Source organism: Sinohyriopsis cumingii, chromosome 4 (assembly GCF_028554795.1).
Source record: "Sinohyriopsis cumingii isolate HCF-2022 chromosome 4, ASM2855479v2, whole genome shotgun sequence".
Lineage (NCBI taxonomy): Eukaryota > Metazoa > Mollusca > Bivalvia > Unionida > Unionidae > Sinohyriopsis > Sinohyriopsis cumingii.
This window is the reverse complement of record NC_142964.1, coordinates 132288753-132307055: the sequence shown is the minus strand read 5'-3', so window position 1 is coordinate 132307055 and position 18303 is coordinate 132288753. Positions and strand designations below refer to the sequence as shown.

At 35.4% G+C, this 18303-nt stretch overlaps 1 protein-coding gene across 1 annotated transcript; it reads right to left on the bottom strand.

Moving 5' to 3' along the window:
- Nucleotides 1–770: 770 nt before the first annotated feature.
- On the bottom strand, nucleotides 771–18084 carry LOC149802110 (protein disulfide-isomerase A3-like). The gene is made up of 8 exons (XM_089956895.1): nucleotides 17863–18084; nucleotides 14872–15123; nucleotides 12835–12929; nucleotides 9762–9884; nucleotides 9093–9299; nucleotides 6601–6703; nucleotides 5229–5357; nucleotides 771–854 (listed from the first exon to the last, which is right to left on the bottom strand). The coding sequence occupies exons 1-8, from the start codon at nucleotides 18082–18084 to the stop codon at nucleotides 771–773; spliced, it is 1215 nt and encodes a 404-aa protein (XP_089813021.1).
- Nucleotides 18085–18303: the final 219 nt, after the last annotated feature.

Sequence of the window (18303 nt, the reverse complement as noted above, 5' to 3'; positions counted from 1 at the left end):
CCTTAGGAGCAAAATATATTAATGGGAACCTGAAATAGGACAGAGATGAGAGATGTTGAAACCAAGCAAAACGTAAACAAGAATTTCAACTTTGAAATAAAGTGAAACCTTTGAGATAACAAATTTCATAATTCCTTCGGATTCACCGTTAACACGGAAAAGCCTGCAAAATGTATTAATTATAAACCACGCAATGGTATATTACACCTTACCGAAGCATGGTCGACTCATACAATCTGGATAACATATTCTTAACTTTATTCAGCCGAGTCAAATTGGTTTTGTCTATAATCAAATGTTTACTACAGGACCTACATTGTAGAAGAAAAATAGCTTTTATATTATTTCTAATTAATAACGAGAAATATATAGCGTTTCAGATTCAAAATTCATTGTTAAATATGATTTAGAAAGAGATAAGCATTTACAAAATTTCGTACAATATATCCAGAGTACACTAAATCTCATATAAAGAGTAAATTCAATTCCTTAATTTGGTCCATTCATGTTCAGTATGTTGTAAACAAAGTCCTTGAAGACATTTTTATTTGTAGCAATGGCGGCTATATTTGATGGCACATTGGCAACAACTGTATCAATTGACATAAAATGTATAGTGCAATACAGCCCATATGATGTACATATTGTAAATCAGGAATTGACACTTTTTACCTAATATGATTTATTTCCTAAATCAACTTAAACTGTATGCTGTTTTATATTTGTTATCTCGTGATCTAATCATATTTTCTTTTCTCAAAACATGACACTCACATTGAGTATTCATATGGCTTTGGCAGCTCATTAACCGTGGCATCCATCTTGGCAATGGTCAGCTCTGGTTGATCTTTCAACTGTAAGCAAATATTAATTAATTGATATGTATGGTAATATCTTCTAAACTATAACATGGACATCACGTTACACAAATGTCATTCTAAACTTTAACATGGACATAATGTTACACAAATATGTCATTCTAAACTATAACATAGACCACACGTTACACTGATCTATCACATAACAATATATTTATTATTTACAATATTTTATTTTTCACTTGACCTTACAACCAGGTAAGCTATAAAATTGTTTAACTCTTGTAAAAATATAGGAAGTACAATTACAATAATGTACTTAGATTTCTAGATCTAGCAAAATATCTCATTTATATGCGGTGACTTCACCTTTATGGAACTTTAATATGACGATGATGATCTAAGTAGGGCACATTCCGATTGGAATTAGCTCCCCTTAATGGTAACAAGCTCTGCCAATCAAATCCAATATTATCTTATTAATATACAAGAATATTGCTTTTTGACCAAAAGTATAGTTTATAAATTGCTGACAAATGTAATACAATTTCACATCATTAGTGTGCATGTATATCGAAATAGTACTCAACCAATATGCTGATGGCACCGATCTTATTACAAAGTCAGACCAAATTCCTATGAAGATATAGTCTCTAGTGTGTACAGTAATCATATAAATGCTTACTTAATCATACCAAATATAACAAAACCTCATATTGATACATAATTCTTGCTGATACAGTTAGGATACAGAATTCGAGCGGCAACCATTAGCAGCATTTGAACCTTTCTCTATGGATTTCGTACGTACAATCCTGATGAAGAGTGCACCAAAGTCATGTGAACTTGATCCAATTCCAACATCACTGCTGCTTGAGTGCTTAGATCCAGTATTGCCTTCACTAACTGATATTATTAATACCTCTCTCTCATCCGGGGAATTCCCATCATTTTTAAAAACTGCCATTGTAAAGCCTCTGCTGGAGAAACCAACACTAAACCATAACGAATTAAAGAACTACCGCCCAGTTTCTAATCTCCCATTCATATAAAAAATTCTTAGAAAAGGTTGTTCTATCCCAGCTTGTATCTCATCTAAATTAAAACAGTCTTTTTAGCAATGTACAATCTGCATATCGCCCTTGCCAAAGTACTGAAACTACTCTTCTAAATGTAGTTAATGACATTCTCTCTGCGTTGGAAAGCAGACAGATTACAGTCCTCACCCTCTTTGATTTGTCTGTAGCATTTGACACAATAGACCATGATATATTACTTCACCGTCTCCAGCATGTATTTGGCATTCATGATACAGCTTTACTGTTGTTCTAGTCCTACTTGGTCAACAGGACACAAATTGTATCTGCAAATGGAATACACTCCAGCCCAATTGATCTTTGTTGTGGTGTTCCACAGGGGTCTGTTCTTGGACCTGTTCTCTTCATTCTGTACAACCAGTCGCTCTCAAGTGTCATATATCGTCATCCAGTGTCTCACCAATTGTACGCTGATGACACCCAAATATACAAATCTAGCCACCCAACTGAAGTTGATGCTACCATCCAAGGTGTAGAGAGGTGTATTCCTGATGTGAAATCATGAACGACATGTAACAAGCTGCGGACGAATGATGATAAAACTTAGGCCATTCTGATCACAACACAAAGACTTTCTCATTCACATCCTTGACCTCAAACAATGAATATCAGCAACACCAACATTAAATTCACACAATCAGTACGAAACCTAGGTGTTACTCTGGTCAGTATTCTCACATTGCACCAACATGTCATGAACATATGCAAGGCTATCCATTCGATCCAGAATCAAACACCAAATTTGTTCTCTGTGCTACGTTTCACTGTCGAACTCTAGTCCAACATACCTATCCTACCTCACCCATGTGTACACACCAGCAAGATAGTTACGCTCCTCTTCTGACAATCGTATACTCATTATTCCAAGTATGAAAACAGTCATATGGACAGCGTTCTTTTGCATACTAGGGCCCAGCAACGTGGAATGAATTGCCCACTGAACTTAGACACAAAGACACAGAGATCACATTCAAGAGGGCTCTCAAAACTCACTTATTTCGACTGCAAGAACAAACTTAAAGACCTAATAATGTTTCCTACCTTAAATATTCTCAGCATGTTTTCTTTTAATGTTTTCTATTTTCATGGTATTTGTTTTTGTAATCATATCATTATATGTTTTTTTTTATCTTATATGTGTTGTTTAATGTTGTAAAGCGCTTAGAGCTTCTAAAGATTAGGCAATATACAAAATGCTCATTATTATTATTATTATTATTATTATTATTATTATAAGAATCAAGCAACATCATTACGCCATTAGTAATTTTAACAAGGGATATTACAGTCTGGTGAGGAAAACAGTATATGTATATCCTTTGGTAAGAAGCTCGTTAGTCATATGCAAAATCACCTCTCTAATATATGTAGATCGTTTACATAATCAAAATCGGGCTAGCGATCTGCCTATACAGTTGCATTAAGGTGAAACAAAGAGATGGAATCTCTCATTACTGGATTCTTGTCCAACTTGTTTTATTCAACATGATATAGGCAAATCAAATATTTAAACGTCTTATCAAAGCAAATAGGATGAGAAATAATAGATCTTTATGTGTGACGAGAAGCTATGCCAATCACATGCTATACCACCTTAGCATTATTTAGGGTCTAATCCAAAATGTGAATGATATTAAATCATAATGCACGTTTCATTGCAGATCAGAAAAATAGGTTCTAGTCTTTTATAAATCATCTATTGATGAGCAAACGATACACGATAAACAGACCATAGACGATGTACGCGGAACTGTTTCATAAACACTTTTGGCCTCACGATCAATTCAGCTAATTACAAATTAGTTAGGTGTCTGTAGAAGCTTTGATTTACCATTGATATGTTGATATGTCTCGTCTTAGACTATACGGTATAAGGGTTCAAACTGAAAAGCTACACAAAATGATCAACCTTCATAGATCTGATTGGATGACAAAGAAAGCTGTACAGAAGCATGGTCACATAATACGTCTCCTCCCCGTGCCACATTTTCACTGATATAACACTTATTGCAGTTGCTCACAACCCCAAATAGAGTCCCCAAACATGGAAAGAAAAGGAGTCTTACTGAAAACGCCGCCTTAGAACACTGAATCCAAGCGATTTAAAGCAAACAAAACTAAACTAGAAAAAGACAACCATACACAAATAAAATTATCTTTGCAGCCAACACATTTTCTTTTACATAATTCTCTAAATTTGCTTAATAGCCGATGACTACTATAACAATGAAATATGCGAGTTATAATCTGCGATTACATAAATTTGCATAAAATAACAGATGTCGTTATCTCTTATCAATTTCTAGGTCAATACAAATATTTTCCAGTATCAGTAACAAGCTGAGATAAACTGGTAGACACACGATAGAGTTAAAAGGTTGGATTCCTGTAGAAATAGGCATGTAAAGTTTCTCAAACATAACCGTTTTTCTGTTTTATTTGTTTGTCTTGTCAATGTTATTGCATTTATATATATATATATATATATATATATATATATATATATATAGAGAGAGAGAGAGAGAGAGAGAGAGAGAGAGAGAAAGAGAGAGAAAGAGAGATATACAGATGAATATCACACAAAATATTGTTATATATGGCCAAAATGTATATGTACAACTTCCAAAAGAACTTTTACTCTTATTCTGCATATGCTGATCAAGTAACAAATTGTATTCATATTTGTCCCATTACTAGAATTCTAGCTTGTAACAAACATTTATATTGTAAACAAGAATTGTGTTCGCCGCTTATGACACAAATGCTGGTACGAAATACTCTGTTGTTTGAATGCTACATCTATATTGACGATATGCTATTTCCTGACCTACCCATCCTTCTTCCTATAATTTGGAACCGTTATATGGGATTTACGTATCGAAACTAGAGAATATAATGAATTATATTAGACTTGTCATTAATAGGTGATACGAAAATGTGTTGAGTAAAATTAGATATGAAACTAACTGCTTTGAGTTTCTAAACGGTGCAAAATGTTCGTAATCAGTTACTAATTTTACCAAATGTGTTCCATGAATGAAAAGATTTTGCAAACATTGACTACCTGCAGCTTACACTTTCCATAAAATTTGCAACAATAATATCCTGTATAACCAATTGTATAATATAACTATTTAGATATAATATCATACACGTTTCAATACCCATGCATCACATCATTTTGCAATTTTTCACATGCAAACTAAAAACTACAATTTCAAAGATTAAAAAAGTCTTGCATGTTTCACCTATTTACAAATATTTTTTGCTTGTATAAAATTCTGTGGTTTTTGTCTATTCAATATCTTCATACCTTTTCAGCCAGTTCCTTGTATTTAGGTTCAAAGGATGTGCATTGCGGACACCATGGGGCATAAAACTCTATCAGAACATCCTTGTCCTCATTATTGACTATTTCATCAAAGTTTTTAGCAACTGCCACCTGGAAGAAAACCCGTATAGATGCTGATTAGTGTACATAAACAAAAGGCTAATTTCTTTATAACCTAGTATTTGTTTGTAACTGGTGTTTAAAAAGCTGATGCTTTCATCTTGCTTGTGAAAAATTATTGTATTCTGGCAAAAGGAAAACACCTGAAATGTGCTAATTTAAGAGAAGTGATGTGCAATGTAAATTAAAGCAAAATTCATGTCCAATTATTTTAATAACGACAAATAATTACAGTCAACTTACCATAAAAATTATACAAGTACCTCTACCATCCATTTAGGTTTTGATTGTACCTCCAGTTTAACACCCACTTCCATCATATACACAGAGCTGTTACAGCCATGAGTGGCTAATAATTAAGAGCGGTAGGACTTGTTTCTTACTTTTTGGAGCGTCCTTATGCCAAATAAAGAGGAGGGCAGGACTAAAATCGATTTCATATAATTAAATAATCCAAGCAGTAATCTAATGCGACACTCACACCAATAAACCTTATTTATATGAAGTGACGCTCTAGCATTAAAGTCCAGCAATGTTTGGATTTATATTTAACAATTCCGATTTTCAAAATATTCAACTAGAATTTAAACATCTAAGCTTAGAAATACGTTTTGATGGTGTGTGCTGATAAAACTTTCAAATTTTAATTCTCTAAAATGATTAAAATCTTGCAGCAGGAGTTATAATTATACGCCTTAATATTCTGTTACGATGGACCCTAGACTGAGTTGTACCATCTAAATTTCAGTCCTTCTGTGAATCGACATTTTATCCACTACGACGACTTTATGTATAGATCACCATTAGAGATACAGATCCACTTTCACATCACTGATGGGAGCAAAATATCAAAATCGTTTGTTGCAAGAAAGTTAAATTAAAGCACAACAAAATCTCATTGTATACCGTATAGTGTATGAAAACTGGATTCGTAACCATGCAGTCATGAGATTCTCGTTTTGTATGGGTGATAAGTTGAAAAAGGTATTGTGTCATAGTGCTCAGTGAAAGTTTTGCAGCCCTGCTGTTATTACGTAATACTAACACCATGTCATATATATCGAAAGTTAGACATTGTTTGCTCGAGACGTATGAGCATATAACAGCTGATGCAGTTGGAAATTCAACATGTGAAACTTTGGAGTTCAGTATAAATAATGTAATCTACACCTGTAAGAAACGCAATATGATTTTAGAGTAACGAGAATGATTTCTAGTTTGGTTTGCTTTGTACCTTGACAGGTTCATCATTTGAAGCAGGGATAGGCTCCGATATCAAGAATTGTTCTAATTTGTCTTCCAGCAGGTCGTTTACAAACTTCTCTAGATTATCCTCTCTGTAATAATAATAATAATAATAATAACAATAATAATCATAGCAATAATAATGGTAATAACATTACTACTACTATTACTGAAGATCAGCAATACAAACAACATATATTGGAGTGATTCTTGAGCTATCAATTCAACGAACATTCCTTTTCTATAGCAGCTCTACGTGAACACCCTGGCAGGTATCAATCATTCAAATAAATATAGCCTTAGGTGACTTTGTGTAGAATGCTAAATGTGCAAGCAATTCGTTTAAACGTGTCAACTAGCTCTTAGAAGTTCAGCAGAAAATGCTGATATTTTTATAAACTGCAAATATGTATATGTTACACATAGACGGTTCACGTAATGCATTCTAATTACATATAGTTCTGTCAATACAGTCATGAGAGTAACACTAGCTAATCAGGATGCAGGCTTTGGCCATCATTTGGATAATATACCTCAGTTCGAAGTCAGTATGGATACTGATGTAGAAATTACATGACTGTCTAAACGACTTAACAGAGGCTCTTACATTGTTCAAGGAGATTTAGCTGCCAAATGGAGAAATATCTCTCGATAATTAGATATGAGACTAACATGCTCATGAAATCAGGTACTATTTTAGAAAAGTCAAATAAAATTTGAATAATAATTTTGAAAATGTTGACAAAATGGCTTTTCAATAATGATCTCAAAGAGAAACAAGAACTACTAGCCATTAGTGCATCACGGTTCGAAAAGCTATGTTCACATAAAATTGCATTGAAATATGCTCCATGGTTCATGAGCCATGTTAATTAAAGCAACAGATCCCCTCCGAAAATATGAAGTTGATTCACAGGGTCATAACGTTTTCAAAATGATATAGTCAATACAGATCTCATAAGACCACTTACCGATCTAAATAACAATATTATTTCCGAATTGCACGAAAATAGTTTTAATTGTTCTTGAGATATGCTTATTGTATGAATTATTTTGAGTTTCCACCTGAACACACAATTTACCTAGAGAAAGGCATATTAAGTCCAAACTATGTCAAAACCCATTAAAACTATTTAGACAATATCTATACCAAATAACATCATCTAAGCACATTCTATAAACAGTATTCATACCAAATAGCATTATCTGTAGTAAATATCATGCATACTCATCTTAATTAAATGTTGTTTTAAAAAATAATACTAAATTCGTTTAACTAATGTCAGCTTAGTCCTGATTAATGAATGCTCTGCGCATTAGTTGAAGTTAAGAAACTTCCAGACGAGCATTATCTATTGATATGGGCTTTTACAATGTTAGCCATGGACTAAACTGAATCAAGAAAAGGGCATGTCGAGTTTAATGGTCACAATATAGAAACTTCGAACTTGTTTATCAACATGCATCGCTTTCCCAGTGAAATCAGAACGCCCGACATCAAATATGGATGTTAGTGATCACACCTTTCGGATGATATCGTCCAAACATGTCCACATTCTTTAATAATGATCTGCCGTATGTACATCTCGGGGCGTGTAAATAACTACCTTCCAAAGGAATATGAATGTATGAGGATCCTAAATAAAGTAAATATTTGCAATTTAAATGTATGTGTAATGGAATTCTAAAATATTTTACCCATTACTGAAATAATTCATGTTAAACGCACACGCGACGAATATAAACATATTAAGGTTAATTTTCACAGCCATATCTATACGCAAAATAGAGGTGAGAGATAAACCAATTAAAAACCACATCTCTGGAAATGAGAGACCCTACACATCAAGCTGCGTCATAGTATATTAATGTTCATGAGCTATGCAGGTTACAAGGATCTTCTTTAGTGAAGATTTAAATTTGGTTAAAAAAGTGCAATAGCTCTGTCATAATCGAACATTACAATGTAAGATCGTTAAAAGGGACATCTAAGTATCATCGACAATTCACTTACTAAACGACACCCATTTATTTGCAAGTCGGTTAAGTTATGCACGGTCAAATAAGTGTGACGAAATGGGCAGATGGAGGGACATGAATAGATATTACTATCAAGATTTCGGGTTTTGATGCAGAGCCCTAAATAAAGATATAACTAAGATACCATTGTCAAGTCCTTTTTTGTTTTGCTCAACTGAAAGAATGCGTTTGACTACTATTATGTGTCCTTGAGCAGGTACCTAGCTGTTTGCCTATGTAAGCTACACGTGTTACTCTGTCACTAACATTATCTAAATTTACAAACATTGTCGAGGCAACTAATTATATAGACATTAGCGTAGGTGTATGGACGTTCATAAGACTAAATGATCTGCAAATTAAATGTCTGGATCATCAGTGTTCAGCTGTATTAACTCAACCAATCGTACAATTCTACCTTTAGACTCAAAATCAGGTTCTCATAGTGAGTAAAATGCTTACGAAAATTCATCAGACATGACATATTTTCTCTCCCTTGTATCTCTAGCAGTAACAACTGGTTTATCTCTGGGAGTAAACACCGGTCTGTTGTCTTGAAGTTCGGTGAGTCCAAACGTCCCAAGCTCATGGACCCACATTTTGTGGTTGCTGATGGCAAAAGTAACCTCTTTACCTGCATCCTGGAACTCCTTGGCCACTTTCAGTACCCTTTAAGTCCAGAAAAAAACATTTTAAAACCTTTTTGAAATTACTTATATGGTCAGAAGTTCAAAAGTACAAATATGATGATGGTAAAGTCAGTTATATTTTAGACCTGTTTGAATGTTGTAATAAATTAATTGCAAGTTATAAACAATGGATATTTATTTTGATATGTATGTATGTATTTATGTATGTAGACATATGTTCTGTTCTTCAGTTATGTCCCTGGTCGTAGATTGTAAATTAAGATAATGATGATATAAAAAATAAGGTACTTTAATTTCGTTCAGGGAGAAACATTAATGCTTAAGGAAGATTGTCTAACTACTCAAATATTTTGTAAAAACAATCCATGATCTAATATTGGCTTTAACAATAACGTTATAGACTTTAAACATTTTGTTGCTTAAACACTCCAAAGTATATGAGCAATAGCATTATAGACAGCGAACAAACATTTATACACACCTGTTTCTCCAATAGATTGTATCATTTTCGTTCTGATGGAAATTCACATCAAAATATACCACAACTAGAGGTTTTGTAAACTTTTCAGCATTTTTCTCAGTACGCTCAGAGCAAAGACCAAGGCTGCAAGAAGTAAATGAACTAGAGTAAGTGCATCATAAAAGATAATGCTTACTGAGCTTGCCTGGGACAATAGTCCTGTCCATAAAGGAGTAAATGAGATAAAACCATAAACCATAAAGAACACATAGGTCTCAGAGGAAATGATGTTACCATATTAATTATAATGCATTACATGAGTTTTATATATTTATATTTTGTCTGTTGTGAATTCATTCGGAGACATTTTGGCTAGTGTCATCAAGATTGTTGCAGCATCAGCACATTCCGTACATGGATTTGATTCGGAACATTCTATTCATTGGTACAGATGTTAGAACCTTTAAGACGCTTTTGGATTTAATTCACAATAATGTAAGTTACACATACATTTTCATATCTTTTCAATAATAATGTTGATGACATAAACCCCATCAAGGTAATTTTGAAGTCTACGGGACAATATTGATGCTATTTTCGATTCTTGCTGACTGGTCTGAGCCATGCCATTTCCAAGCAGCATCCAATGTGTAGATTTTCTGATGATATCTACTTAATTTTCAAGAGTGATTGCTTCGTCTAAAGTTGAGATAAAATAAATCTTCAAAGGAAAATTGAAACATAAAGTACTAAAACGTGAAATTTATCATATGAATTAAAATATATACACGAGGTTCAAGAATGTGAAATAGATCAGAAGAAAACAAAATATAAATAACATAAAAGCCTTGAAATATAAGATAAATGGTTTTCATTGAAGAAAGATTGGACATTTCGTCAAAACTGAGGAAGTTCGCTAAGAATAAAAAGATTTACGTGCGTAATAGTGTAAAAATGAAATCTGACATTGCTTTCTTTTCACCATTTCTGGGTAGCTAACGTTTGCCAATCCAGTTCATTCCGAATCAACCTTTGGCACGTGTATCTTTAACAGGTGCAGCCATTCGTATGTAGGACTATCTGTCTGTACCAAGTAAAATCAATAACCCATTGAGAACGAGCATTTCACCTTATTGGTATGTATGATCTGTAAATAAGTGACTCATGTAGGACCGAGTCCAGTGTCAGATCGGGTCATATGAATTATATTAGGATCTTTATCACTTGCAATGATTCGTTTTCTTCAGGCGTTGGATTAATTTCAACATTTAGCATGCTTTAGCCAATTGTGAATTGGATAGTTTTCCATCTCATCAGATAGCGAAACATTTTAAGCTTGTTATGTATTTAGTGTGTCACAAGTTCATCGACAACACTTGGATTCCCGAGAATGCCTTTCCAATATCTTAGACTTCGATAAAGATATTAACATTGTTTGAGTATCATAAATAGAATTAGATCTAACCTCGATTTACCGACAGTTGGTGAATAAAATGAATCCCGGGTCAAATGATTGTTTATGCTTTGTAAAATATTTTGCTGATGCAATGTGCTAGCCGATCTGGATCCATTAGGTGTCCATTTTTAATGGGTAAATGCGGGGATTGTTTGATTAAAGAATATATTGCTCTCATGTTAATTATAAATAATGCTATTCATACCTAAAACGTTTTAGATTGTCCACCGATCTTGATATACACAAACAGAAACAACAGAGAAACATGAATATCATTACACAACATGCCATTCTAACAAATGCACATTCACACACACAAACTCATACACATATATCATTTGGGTATAACTATTAGCATTTCAGTTTTTAGGACTCAAGGACTGTAATTAGCCGTGATTCCTGTCAAAACAATCTACCATCTAAGTATGTAAAATATGTTTGCTAAGTATGTATTTCTAAGTTCTTTACTCTATGTTTCCTGTTGAATCCATTTTAAAACATTTTCTCTTGCGTGTGCATTTAAACCCAAAAAACGTGTATGTAAGCTTCCCATACTGTAGACACAATTGACTGGAAAAGAACGCAATGGAAAATGTAGATAAAGCAGAACAAGAAGATAGAGAAGGAAGGGTACGAAAGCTGTCATAATAGCAGAAGAAACGAAAGCAAAAGAATAAAATGAAAAAAAAAGAAGAGTAAGAAATATGGCAGAAGACAAAATATCAAGGACAATGCCGTTTAGGAAACTGTAAAGAAACTAGCAGGATCAAAGAATTAAAAATAAAATGATGAATAAAAATATTAAATTAGGAGAAGGAAAGAAGGGTAAGTACCCATTGGGTTCTTCACTAATACCAACTAGCACCAATAAAAAAACATGATACCCAAGAAGTACCGGCGACACCGGCACAATCAACAAAAACAGAAATAAGGAATTTTAAAAAAACCGGATTGCGCAACAGTCTTGGAAGATAATAGTTTTCTGATATCATAAAGCCAATAAACGAATAAAAAAAATATAATCGTAAAGATTAAAACAAATTTTCTTAACTATAAGGGAGCAACATTAATCTGATAAAAATTCAAAATAAGAAATTGTACCCCCTCCCAAACAAATTGTAATTTCTTTACAGATAGAGAGCTATACCTCAACCCTTAAGGACTAGGTACGCGCGCCCCTTAAACGAGTAGGTACAAATTCCCTTAAGGGAGTACGTACTCGAGAGCAGTTTATATTAAGTCTTTCGTACATGATAAATAACATAAATAAAATGTACATTTCTACTTTAATTTTATAGTCATGGATGGTTTCTATTTTCGAAAATAAAACGAGAAACTGACATAAGCTATGTCCACAATAAGGCAAAATCCATTATATTTGTGTTGTACCTCAAAAACATATTAGAACTACATTTTGAATATGACATGCATAATAATGATAATCCAATGGATGAGTTTGAGTGTGCACGAAAGTGAGAAAACACCTATAGAAATGGCATTGACAATTGTCTTGCATCTCTTATCAATCATACTTATGATGTTGCTTGACTTGTGTGCCCATTTTGTGATCAAAAACTCTGTAATGTCTATGAGAGATGTTGTTTTTGCTAATAAAGTGATGATTAAACACCTGAATACCTTTGCTTTTGAATCCAAGCTGTAATCTTTTGCACATTTGCAGCACCCTTGTACACCCTGACAGGGTTTTCAAACTCACTTTGGTAAATCTTTGGCTGGAACAATACAATGTTACTGAAAAAAGAGTAGTCAGTTAAACAGTGTAATGGGCTGTTCGAATTTGCAAGTTAAAGAATGTCTCAACAAGTGACAATGCAGGCGAAAGAAATATTTTCCTAAATATTCAATGGAAGCCAAAGATTCGAGGTAAGAATTATTTTTCGATCTGAGAAAAATTCTTTATCAAATCCGGGATCAAAAATAAAATGCGTATAATTTCACTTTTTAGTTAGATAAGTCTTCAAATATGTTTTCTGACAAGAATGTTTTCTTACTCAATACTAGCTATACGTAGTTTTACGTGAAAAAATCTGCTGATCAGTAAAGAGTGAAAGCTAATCACTCGCACTAACTGCAAATGTAGCGGAAACACAAAAAGAAACAAGAAAGAAAGTATGGACTTTAACGAACAACGTTGGCAATATTATCTCCCCATACTTTTAACTAAGGAGAAACTAAGACCAACCTTGAAACAGGACTTGACTGAAAGAACGAGTGATTGAAACTGTAATTTGATCGCAAAGTTTAACTCGCCTTTTCAAGTCAAGCGCGTGAAATTTCAAGCACTTTAAACACAATGTTGGACCTTTAAAACACGTTTGTTTAAACTGGTCTCAGTGAAGAGTTTATTTAAAGTAATAATAAATCCTAATTCAGCTTTATAATTTGTTTCATTACATCACCAAGAACAGTATCAATTGTCTGCATAACGCTTGCTCCATTTTATCTGCCTTTCTTTTCAAACAACCACCGTTGCTCAAGATTGGTCTCCTTGTTGACACCGATGACACTCTAACAGTTTTATTCTCCAAAGTGACCTTTCTGTAACTTGGAGTCTTATTGTTGTCCCAAAACGTCTTCTTTCATACTAAATTAATCTTTATATACGGGGTCCTTACTAAAGAGCCATACATTCTCTCCAATTATATTCCCATCTAATCATAGGAGGTTCGACGGTACTTGTTGTTTACCTGACATACAAATATCATGTAAGAGCTCTGCGAGGGTATTTGACGTTGAAAGTCACGATTGTTCAGTAAGAACTTGTTTAAACTGAATATTTCCGATTTAATTTGTAAATACAATCAATAACATTCTTTACTTCAGGTGCCTCTGATCATTCGATAGTGTGGGAGAAGTAGCCGTCGACAAGGTTTTACCTTTCAGAAATATATTTGTCACTCTTTGTAAAATTTGATCTGAGGCGATTTTGTGAGAGAGTGATACTGTTTTGCTATTTTCGTTCAGTCAGTTTGAAATAAAAGTCTTTGTTGAGGGTTTTACATTTTTATTTTACTTTAGTCTTGGATTTGGTATATGAGTCTAATCTACTAGAATTATAAATGCAGTGATTTTAATTGCTTTCATTATCCGAGTGTAATATTAGATCAACTAAATGTATTATTTATTTTTCGATATCTATCTCTTAGTCGGTTTTGTTGTTCAAAGACATAAAGTAAGCAGGGATGGATGACTTGATTTTGAATTATATTTTTATGGAGAATAATGTATTACAGGTCAGATACATGCCGATGATACTTGAAACCTTACAACCAAGAAAAACTACTGAAGGCAAAAATATATTGTCAGGACAGTGACCGGTGCAGCAGGAAAAGATTACTTGATGGCTTTTGCTTTTTTAATAAATGAGACAACCATTGTTTAATTCTATAATTAAGGATTGCTGACGGTGAGATGAAGTGATTCCTCTTCGATATGAGCATGAGTGTCAAATCCAGTTACAATTTATTTACTCTTGTCGCTCGTGTCGATAAGCATACACACTTCAGATACGAAGGTCTTGCAACCTTGTGATATAGCAACAAGTATAATTTTTTTCTGTATTATTTGGGTACTTGTATGTAGAAAAACATACATTGTGGCATGGACTCCTCCTAACAAAATGCTGATCAGGATGATGTGCAGTACATCAAGTACCTTAGGGCTAGCTGCTTTATAGTGTTCAACAAGAATCCCATCCTCGCCTGGTGCCTTGTCAGAGCTGATAATGTTGATGGGTCGCTCGACGTCTTCTGTAGTAGGGGCTAAGTCCACGTCCGAGATAGTTGGCTTCGGGACAAATTTGCGTATAACGCTGCAGAGTCTACGGTGGAGGACATGTTCAGTAGGTTGGAGAAGTGTTCCTTCCACCATTCGGTGATACTCTCTTTGTCCTTGATCAGAGTGGTCCTGTCAAAAGAGATTAGCTGGATGCTGCAGGCTTTCTACGTTTCTTATACATTTTTGATTGACCTGAAAAACTCTTTCGAGTGTTAGTGTCTGCGTAATGCAGCACTTCATGTACATTTCGGTCCCACCGGCTATTGTGCATAATGCTGAGTTCTCTCTGTGCTTTGTTCTGCAGGTATTTGAAGCGATCACATTCTGAGACTGAGTCAACCTTGTTCTAGCATTCTATATAGTCCTCTCGCTTTTGTTGAAGGATGATGCTTATCATTTCGTTATTTTCGTCAAACCAGTCTGGGTGGACTTTTATTTTTGGTCCTATGATGACCTTCGCAGACTCACTCAATATGTCCTTTCAGACTGGGTCACCAGTCAGATGTTCGTGCGCAGTCAGTAGATTTTCAATGTGAGCTTGATATTTCTCTCTCACATGTGGGTGGTTCAGCCTTGCAGTGTTCAACTTGATTCGGGTAAGTTTCGTTTTTTTTGCGCTGTTGCGGGATAATGTTGAGATCAAGGATAGCCCTGACTAATTGGTGGTCCGTCCAGCACTCGTCCCCCTCATTGCTCTTGTTATCTGGACATCGCGGACATATCAGTTACGGACGATGATATATTCGATCAAAGGCCATTGTTTGGATCTGGGATACATCCAAGTCGCTTTACACTTTCTCTTCTGACGGAAGAGTGTGTTCGAGATAGTCAGATTATTCGCTGCAAATATGGACAGTCGAAGCAGTCCATTCGTGTTTATTTTTCCGATTCCATGATGTCCCAATTATCCATTCCACCTTTCGTAGTCGTGACCCACTCGGGCGTTACAATCGCCAAGTACGACGAGTTTCGTCGCAAACTGGGGTAGCTTTTGCGAGTGCATCGAGAAGTTCGTAGATGGCCTCGTTGTCTTCTTCGCTGCTGGTCAATGTGGGGGCATACGAACTGATGATGGTGATATACTGTGACTTAAAGCGTTTGTTCACATGCGTAGGAACCACTGGGAATTGACTCAAATGTGCAGTACGAATGGAAACACGACTCCGTGGATTCTTTGTTCATTTCTGTTTTCACCTTCCATAAGAAGGTGAAGCCAACCTGGGGTTCGCAGACAGATCCTACATCGGTTATACGTGTCTCGCTAAGAGCGGCAATGTAAACCTTGTATCGGCCCAGTTCTCTGGCTATGAGGGATGTTCTTGTCTGAGGCCTGGATTTATCTTCCTTGTCCATGAATGTGGGTACGTTCCGTCACCGTGTCTGTTTGTAACTACGACTGCCAGTAGTTACCTCTACCTGTCGCTTCGTCCCGCCCATATCGCCGTAGGACCTTGGAGATGCGCAGAGTAGAAAGAAAGAGGACGCAGGGTTTGAGTGAAGAGCCATACACAAGACAAACCTGCGCTTTATAGTTAAATACGTGATGCTTTACTGATTTTACCCGTTTAGGACGTCATTTGACGTTTCAAACAGGGTTATATTATAATGCAATTAATATTATAGTGTCGACTTCGCAGGTATAAATCTACTCGCTTTAGTACATTTATGTGCATGTATTGCGAGTGCAATAAGAAACTAAACTCGGTCATATTGGTTCATGGTTTCCGACGCTGTTCAATACACAACGGCAAGTTCTCTATACAACGTTTTGCTAAAATGTAGATTTCATAGTTACTTTAAGCGACGCATCGGTGCTTTTCCTTCCATATCCAGTCACCTGGCCGTTCTTGCAGGTAACGTTTATTATAATTAATGTTTTTAAGGTCCACATCGTAAGTATCAATGGCGACGCACCAATATTCTAACTGTATTGGCGGCAACACACACCATTATAAAAGTAATTGCTATCGGATGCAACTCTGCACGTACGCTGAGTTCAGAGGGCACCATGTGTCCCGCACTACCCGTTCATATTATGTCCGCTTTATTTTGTAGTACAGATTTAGACCATGGATATGAATGAATGAAATCTATGTAAACGCTGGAAACACGGTACAGACACCCACTCTACATATGTAGCTTGCTCTGGCTGCCAATCTAAAGTTGTTGTAGGTACAGAAAATCAATGGGATGATGTACCGAAGGTAAAGTGGAAGGCGCAGGAGTAACGTTGAGGGACAAAGACGTCATCAGTTCGCACTATGAAGTCACCAGACGAATGCTCTGTTTCCAGTTTGCAAAACCACGTAATGTATGCATTTTCGTGGATCACTAATACCACAATCGATCTTACCATTTACGACAAATGACGAAAGGTCTTTGTGCATTTTGTCTACACCGCAACGTAAGGCATATTCACGAATCAGCCACAGGTTACTCAATGCACCTGGTGACGCTTTAGTTCATCAGGACACACAGGATATAGAGTCACCGGGTTATCATGTCTTTGCCACTCAAAAGGAATATTCACTTAATGATCACATTCCCTTGAGCACGTTTCTCTAACTTGGTGCGCCGCTCCTGAAGAGAATATTTTCCCGTTTTATATATGATTGCAAAAGAGACGTCATAGTTGCGACTTTCACATATACACCACGAAGTATGCTTACAAGCTCAATCCTCTTTGATATATATCTGACTGACAAGAGAGGGCTCTGCCTTCCGACAGTTAATTGAGTGAAACTCTGGTGGTACAACCGGAAGACTTTTTTTAGCACGTTGCCAACACTTTTACTGTCATTCTCCATCTCCGTAAACATATTGGTCCAAAATACCATCATTTGTTGTTATACATAGTTTTCGTTTCACCTGTAACCTGGCTGGTCGAAGGGCACCGTTGATACTTTTTGGACAACCTGTCTCCATTTTGATCGGTTCTCCAATACTCTTTGGGACTATGCAAAATTCATGCTTGTCTACTATTTGGTGTAATCTTCCTGTCCCTTCTTCTGCATGTATCTCTTTACTTTCAATGTGCCCTGTTGGATTGTGTTTGACAGGCCATAGGAGCGTGAGACGTAAACGTACCATCTTAGTCTGTGTTTTTTTACGGTGGTGAGCCGTCCTTCATTGGGTTAAATTGCATCTTTGATTCTAACGTACGCCTCTCATCAGAGACGTATTCTAAGTGTGAGATTTTCTGGATCATTCGATAACAGCTTATCTCTAAAGCATTTATTATTCTCCCTACTACTGTTTTCAGGGTCGTGTCGACCATGCACACAGGAATAGAAACATGAAAAGAGAGCG